At 42.4% G+C, this 8077-nt stretch overlaps 1 protein-coding gene across 1 annotated transcript; it reads right to left on the minus strand.

Annotated features, from left to right (window-relative positions):
• Nucleotides 1–805: 805 nt before the first annotated feature.
• Nucleotides 806–4061, minus strand: LOC139540118 (uncharacterized). Its single transcript, XM_071343692.1, has 4 exons — nt 3869–4061; nt 3205–3411; nt 2051–2242; nt 806–1758 (listed from the first exon to the last, which is right to left on the minus strand). Exons 2-4 carry the CDS (start codon nt 3395–3397, stop codon nt 1430–1432), a joined length of 714 nt encoding a protein of 237 aa, XP_071199793.1. The 5' UTR covers nt 3398–3411; nt 3869–4061; the 3' UTR covers nt 806–1429.
• Between the last annotated feature and the right edge of the window lie 4016 nt (nt 4062–8077).

An 8077-nucleotide genomic window follows, 5' to 3' on the forward strand; every position in this document is an offset into this window, starting at 1 on the left:
TTGTGTGAGATTGAGGGCATCAAGCTTAGATTGTAGGATGGCCGGGGTGTTAAGCATGTCCCAGTTTAGGTCACCTAACAGCATAAGCTCTGAAGATAGATGGGGGGCAATCAATTCACATATGGTGTCCAGGGCACAGCTGGGGGCAGAAGGTGGTCTATAGCAAGCGGCAACGGTGAGAGACTTGTTTCTGGAAAGGTGGATATTTAAAAGTAGAAGCTCAAATTGTTTGGGCACAGACCTGAATAGTAAGACAGAACTCTGCAGGGTATCTCTGCAGTAGATTGCAACTACGCCCCCTTTGGCAGTTCTATCTTGTCAGAAAATGTTATAGTTAGGGCTGGACATTTCTGGGTTTTTGATGGCATTCCTAAGCTAGGATTCAGACACGGCTAGGACATCCGGGTTGGCAGAGTGTGCTAAAGCAGTGAATAAAACAATCTTAGGGAGGAGGCTTCTAATGTAGGAGATGCATGATTAACATGCATGAAACCAAGGCTTTTACGGTTACAGAAGTCAACAAATGAGAGCGCCTGGGGAATGGGAGTGGAGCTAGGCACTGCAGGGCCTGGATTAAATAATAATATTTGCTTGCAATACAATTGATCAACCACTAGAAGTTATGCATGGGCTGAGCGTGGAGATATGCACACTTTTCCGTCAAGATCAAAATGTATAAATACCAACCTTTGCAGAAAAACTGGCTCATGCAAAGTTTTGAGTATTTTTTGTGTGCACGCTCCTTTGATAAAAGAGGTGTCTGGCGGAGATACTAGTTAAAAGGGATTAATAAATAATTCAGTAATACATTAACAGTGGCAATTTATTCATCAGTTTTTAAAAATGTACAACTTCAAGAATGTATTACACACTTATTTAACTTATGAAGATATTCAAATTCACACTTAGATTGAAATGAGACGTAGGCCTATTTTGAATGTTCATTAGTTTAACTGTAATGTACCGCTTTGTGAAAATATTACATCATTGGGCCTAATTCATCTAAATTCTATAAGAAGTGGTCCTTTTCATCTGAACAACCCCCCATTTATTTATTTTATAGTTGAATACTTATTTCTTTCAACATACAAACCTTAGTAATGCTCACCGCCTGAGGGCGCTACTGTAACAAATATTTCCTTTATAAGGAAGGAGAACCTTGCTTGGCAACAAACAACTACAAAGAAAACTATCACAGCATTGGCATTTTTGTCTCATATCACATTCTCAGAGTGTGTCTGGGAGCATTCTCCTACAGGGGAGCAGTCAGTCTCTGATCCCGACAGGCACGAGAAGCTTCTCTCCCTGGTTCTGCTAGTGTGAACAGGACATCTATCAGCTGTATGTCCAGTCCTGTCCAGTCCTGCAGTCAGCTCAGTCTCTGAGCCTGAAAAAGGCTTCACTAATTCTCTGTCTTCCATTTCTCCTCTCAGGGTACTGACATGTACATCTTCAGGCTTCTCTCTACGTCTTCATGACTGTCGTCTTCTTGACAATGTTGATGGCTCTCGCTGAATGAGTGTTTGGCGTGCGGTACCTCAGAGGCACGCCGCCACCCCTCGGTGGCCTTCATGAGGTCCGTCCGGATGTCCGGGACCACACATTGCTCCACCAGGAAGACCACGGGCAGAGCAACCAATAGCAGGGCCCAGCCCAGGGCGCCCATCCAATAGGAGGATCCCAGGCAGGTGAAGTCATCGTTGATCTCCACCCAGTGCTGGTAGGTGAAGAGGGACCAGCTGAGGAGGAAGAAAAATCCTAGAGAGAGAGGTCAGTCAGGTCATTGATCAAGGGCACAACAGCAGGCAATTGCATATAGGAGTTGATACCAGCAACCTTTCGGATGCCAGCTCACTTCCTGACAAATTTTTCCATTCGGACCCTGGATTTGAACTGGCAACCCTCCGAACTGGCAACCCTCGCTTCTCTAACTGCTAGGCTACCTGGCACCCCATCAGCAGGAGGTGGACTTAGAGCTCCTGCTCCAATACTTTACACATGAAGTGCACCCTTTCTTCTTTTCAAGTCTGTGGCCCGGACCCATACTGACCTGTGGGTCCCAAAACGAGGAGCAGCAGGACAGTGGGGTAGAGGGCCTGGCCTGCCATAAGTAGAGAGCGGGTGTTGGAGTAGGAGCGCACCGTCTGGGACGTCCAGCAGAGGGCGAACACCAGACACAGAGCCCCAGAACTCACAGCCATGAAGAAAGACAGCACCCCAAACACTTGCTCTGCCTCCAGGGCTGAAGACACACACATACACACACGAAGACAGAGAGGGATTAAAATATGTAAACAGTGACAAGATTTTCAACCTGTCTACATCTGCATGCTATTCTGAGTTCAACACAGAGGAGAGGGCAATAACAGGCTGTCAATACAATGACAATACACAATGGCATGTATTGTCAATTTGACTGCTGATCTATCACTCACACTGTCATTCGTTGATGTCATACTAAACAGAAAAAACAGTAAGAGCCAGTTGATGCCACAAACCACAGTTAACAGCTAACCTAATAAACCGTGCCAGGGAACTGGTTTGGAGCCCTAAATGCTAATTAGGGGGGGAAAGCCTGCACACAGCTGCTGCTGTGTGTATACAGTATGTGGTTGAAGGAATAAAGCAGGGGAGCAGCATGTACTTTATTCAACTTTTTCTTTCTTTACCATCAGATATTTATTTGGCCCAGCACTGGAGAAATTTGGGGTGTGTGTGTATATAACCTACTTTACACACTCTTTCAGCCCTAAACATTGAACATCCCCTATCTCCGCCTCATCCTGTTCTCTGAGAATGTGGATGATTGCTACAGGAGCAAGTCCACACCTGTTCACATCACTGCAATCCTATTGTGCATATCTTACTGCTTAGCTGTTTCCCCTCAAGTCATGTTCACTGTGTTCTGAGGAAAAACTCCAAAAGGGCCAAATGCACAAGGCCAACCTCAAGTGTAACTAAACATTTTATCAACACTCACAGTTAAGCGTTTCCTTGTACATCTGCTACCTTTAGCATTCCATTAGGTGCAATTTGCTTTGGTTTCATGTAACACACACTTTGAATTAGGAACAGCTGGTATTACCGTACTTGATTTAAATGAACTAAATTGTGTAATCATGTCACTGACATTAATACACCCTGAGTACACAGGGGTGTATTAAATAGATGGACGCTGATGGTCAATGCAGCTTCTTGACTCACTGTTAAAGATAATGCCCCTGGTCTGGTCATTGTCAGTGTTGGTGCTGTTGTCGCCATTAGTCCACAGTCCCTTGTCATTGAGCCAGCGAGGGGTCCACACAGAGTAGGCCACACACAGACACCCTGCCAGCCCCACACACGACTCAGCCAGCCTGAACCGACTCACCGAGTCTCCCACCTCAAACACCTTCATACTGACTCAGAGGGCTGAGAGAACAAGGAGACAGGGATAAAAGAAGAGAGGAAGAGAAGGAGAGAAGGGGGTGGTGTTGTGAGACAGAGAGTGGAGCATTCACAAGTACATCTACTACAGTATATAATTCTGTTCAGGAATAGTTCAAAGTTTATAAGGTATATGGGGTGGCAGGTACCCTAGTGGTTAGAGCATTGGACTAGTAACCAAAAGGTTGCAAGATCGAATCCCTGAGCTGACAAGGTAAAAATCTGTCGTTCTGCCCCTGAACAAGGCAGTTAACCCACTGTTCCTAGGCCGTCATTGAAAATAAGAATTTGTTCTAAACTGACTTGCCTAGTTAAATAAAAGTGTAAAAAAATTTATATAAATAACTGAAATTCAAATGGTGCCATAAAGAAACATGTACAGTAAATCAGCTTCATGATAACATTAGCAACAGTCAGATTGTATAGGAAATGTTCCTCTTACCTTTTATTTTGTGCTATGAAGCTTTGTGTAAATTCCTCTTGGCGTAGGTAGAACAGGAGCTAGTCAGACGTGTGAGAGGGACTAGTGTACAATGAGCTCAGTGCTACCAAACACACTGATACAGTGACACGCACTGCCAGTGTACCACAGGAACACACACACACACAGAGAGATGGAATATGACACTGTAAATATTTCCCTCCGTGTTGCGCTCCACTTCCCCACTACAGTGGAAACCCCCCTGCTCAGTGGTTGAGTTCCCCCAGAAACCCCTGGCTGTGACACAACGGCTGTGCCGTTAGAAAAGTGAAAGCAGATCTGTCTCGCTCTACTATCTTCACCGAGGCAGTGAATGGATGACAGTCAAATAACTTATTTTTTTCAAATCAAATCAAATGTTATTTGTCACATACACATGGTTAGCAGATGTTAATGCGAGTGTAGAGAAATGCTTGTGCTTCTAGTTCCGACCATGCAGTAATATCTAACAAGTAATCTAACCTAACAATTTCACAACAACTACCTTATACACACAAGCGTAAAGGAATGAATAAGAATATGTACATAAAAATACATGAATGAGTGATGGCCGAATGGCATAGGCAAGATGCAGTAGATGGTATAGCGTACAGTATATACACATGAGATGAGTAATGTAGGGTATGTAAACATTATATAAAGTGGCATTGTTTAAAGTGGCTAGTGATACATTTATTACATACATTTTTCCATTATTAAAGTGGCTAGAGTTGAGTCAGTATGTTGGCAGCAGCCACTCAATGTTAGTGATGGGTGTTTAACAGTCTGATGGCCTTGAGATAGAATTTGTTTTTCAGTCTCTCGGTCCCCGCTTTGATGCACCTGTACTGACCTCGCCTTCTGGATGATAGCTGGGTGAACAGGCAGTGGATTCATTAGTGCATTTTGAATCTTTGTTTTGAAGGGTGAGGACGCTCATAAGCCTTGCCCCTGTTCCCTTCCTCTGCATGGGTATAGCAGAGGACAGGTTGTCATCATGGGAGAAAAAAGAACCCACCCCCATTAACAGACAAACACTTAGCGTTTCACAATCGCCCACCAGTGTAAGTGGCATGATGCTTTCACTAAGTCACAATCAGCCACACACCACATTCTCCAACTCAGTCATGACGTTATGGCTGCTATGTGTAGGTGAACAGAAGGTCTTACATTGTGTGTGTGTGTGTGTGTGTGTGTGTGTGTGTGTGTGTGTGTGTGTGTGTGTGTGTGTGTGTGTGTGTGTGTGTGTGTGTGTGTGTGTGTGTGTGTGTGTGTGTGTGTGTGTGTGTGTGTGTGTGTGTGTGTGACTCAGCTCAGGAAAGAAAACCCCACTCTCTCACACACACACACACTGTGTAGCGCCACACAAATCAAGACCTCCACCTTCCTCCTCTAGTCCCCAGTCAGTGCACGGTCATTATGGAAAAACCCCAACAACCCATAGCCAAACTGTAATTAACAGCCTGGGATACATACTGTATGAAACGTTTACTGCTCACTTACTATGTATCAAGAGGCAGGCAAGAACAGACTATGCTGTGTCCTTGGATTACCTACAGTAACAAAAATAGGCAACATTATACTTAAATCATTAGGGCTTCAAAACTATTTCATGTTAGTTTCACTTCATTTATTTACCAATTAAACATTTAGGCTTTCACTAGAATTGATCTGGAAAAACACATATTGTACTTCTCCATAAGTGGTCAAAATAAGGCATTTCTGGAAAGTTGACCAATTTATATAAAATATTCAGAGACATTTACTGTACATATGTATACAGTATTAACAACATCTTTCTTAAAAGCTCTTGAAATGTTCTGTAGATAACCACATTCCATTATAATATAACCATATTCAAAAGTGAATCATTATAGTACATTAGGAACAAGAGCACAACCAGAAAATGAGTTATAACTGTGTAACAAAATGTATTTGACAGACTGAAACTTAACTTAAAATGAATTTGAGTCACCTTTGGCATTCAATGAACAGAACTGCATAGATTACAGCACAGCCTGATAGCTGGCTGAAATAGTCAGACTTCTGGCTGAAATAGTCAAGATCAGTTCTCAACACCAACTGCATCTCAACACCAGCTGCTTCGTGATCAATTAGACCTGACTGCATCTTAAAAGCTCAGGAAATGTTCTGTAGATAGCCACATGTCATAATCATATAACCATGGCAGTGAGGATGACCACTGCTCTGGACTGATGTGTGGTATGGGCTTTTTTCCACTGTAGCAGCAGCAGAGGCATTACCCAAGTGGGTGCTACATGTTAGTTGTGGAGGACTACGAAGTCCAGGCTAAAGAAAGCCTGAGCTGAGAATGACATCAGTTCCAGTAAAACAACTCCAATCACCTGGCATCACAGGCTACAGAGAGGCCGAGGATAACATCAAGCCAACTGCATCACCATCATCAAATCATCATCTAACTCAGTTTAGGAGCCCAAGATCGCTGATCTACTGAGGGAGTCCTGCTGTATGACTACGAAAATGTTGTCCTGTCCTTTGTTTTGTTATGTGTTCACCACTTGACTTTCTCCACATTTTGTTGTGTTACAAAGTGGGATTCAAATTGATTTAATTGTCATTTTTTGGTTAACGATCTACACAAAATACTCTGTAATATCAAAGTAGAGAATTTTTTATAAAATCAATGGAAAAAATAAAACACTAATTTATTGTGATTAGATAAGTATTCAACCCCCTGACTCAATACATGTTAGAATCACCTTTGGCAGTGATTACAGCTGTGAGCCTTTCTGGGTAAGTCTCTAAGAGCTTTGCACACCTGGATTGTACAATATTTGCCCATTATTCTTGAAAAAAAGTGTCAAGCTCTGTCAAGTTGGTTGTTGATCATTGCTAGACTGCCATTTTCAAGTCTTGCCATATATTTTTTAAGCTGATTTAAGTCAAAACAGTATCTAGGCCACTCAGGAACATTCAATGTCATCTTTGTAAGTAAGTGTATATTTGGCCTTGCATTTTAGGTTATTGTCCTGCTGAAAGGTGGATTGTCTCGCAGTGTCTGTTGGAAAGCAGAGTGAAGACGGTTTCCCTCTAGGATTTTTCCTGTGCTTAGTTCTATTCCTTTTCATCCTACAAAATCTCACTTGTCCTTGCCGATGACAACCATACTAATAGCATGATGCAGACACCACCATGCTTGAAAATACAAAGAGTGTTACTCAGTGATGTGTGTGCGTTGGATTTGCCCCTAACATAATGCTTTGTATTCAGGACAAAAAATTAATTTATTTGCCACATTTTTTGCTGTATTAGTTTGATATTTTTATTCTGTACAGGCTTCCTTCATTTCACTTGGTCATTTAGGTTTGTATTGTGGAGTAACTATAATGTTGTTCATCCATCCTGTTTTCTACTATCACAATCATTTAACTCTCTAACTGGTAAAATCCCTGAGTGGTTTCCTTCCTCTCCGTCAAACGAGTTAGGAAGCTCGCCTGTATTTTTGTAGTCACTGGGTACATTGATACACCATCCAAAGTGTAATTAATAACTTCACCATGCTCAAAGGAATATTCGATGTCTGCCAAGCCAATAGATGGCGTTGCTGTTATGTGTACCTGAGTGTGATACTATGGAACGAACCTGCCATCCAAGCAGGTGGTGAACAACAGACTGCTGATATGGAAGCAGCCACACTGCCTGAAAATATAACTCCAGAACCAGAACCAGGGCAAATATCAGGCCGCCCGTGAGATACTCCAGAGACTATGTTGTTTAATCTTTTGCTGTAAGAGGGAATCTTTTTTTGTAAGATGGTAGTCTGCTTATTGACTTTAAAGGCGATGCTTATTGAAGGTACTTGAATAAGAACACAGTTATGTTTTTTGTTAACAGTGTAATGTTTTCACTGGCAAGGGTCTAACCCCAGTTCTCCTGTTTATGAGTCGAGGAGCAGTAATCTTAGTTTGTTGTGTAAAGGAAGATGTTACGAGATGTCGCCAACCCAATAGATGGCGTTGCTGTTATGTGTACCTGAGTGTGATACTATATAGTACTAGCGAGCCAAGTTAGAGATGACTTACTATGCACTGAATGGAGCTGTATGCATGCTACCGAGTGATGCTTAAGTAAAGTCTTTCTAATCAACATTACCTTGGTCTTGTACACAACAAATAGCACACAAAACATGGTGTCAGAAGTCAGAACCAA

The sequence above is a fragment of the Salvelinus alpinus genome, chromosome 15 (assembly GCF_045679555.1).
Source record: "Salvelinus alpinus chromosome 15, SLU_Salpinus.1, whole genome shotgun sequence".
NCBI classification, from domain to species: Eukaryota; Metazoa; Chordata; class Actinopteri; order Salmoniformes; family Salmonidae; genus Salvelinus; species Salvelinus alpinus.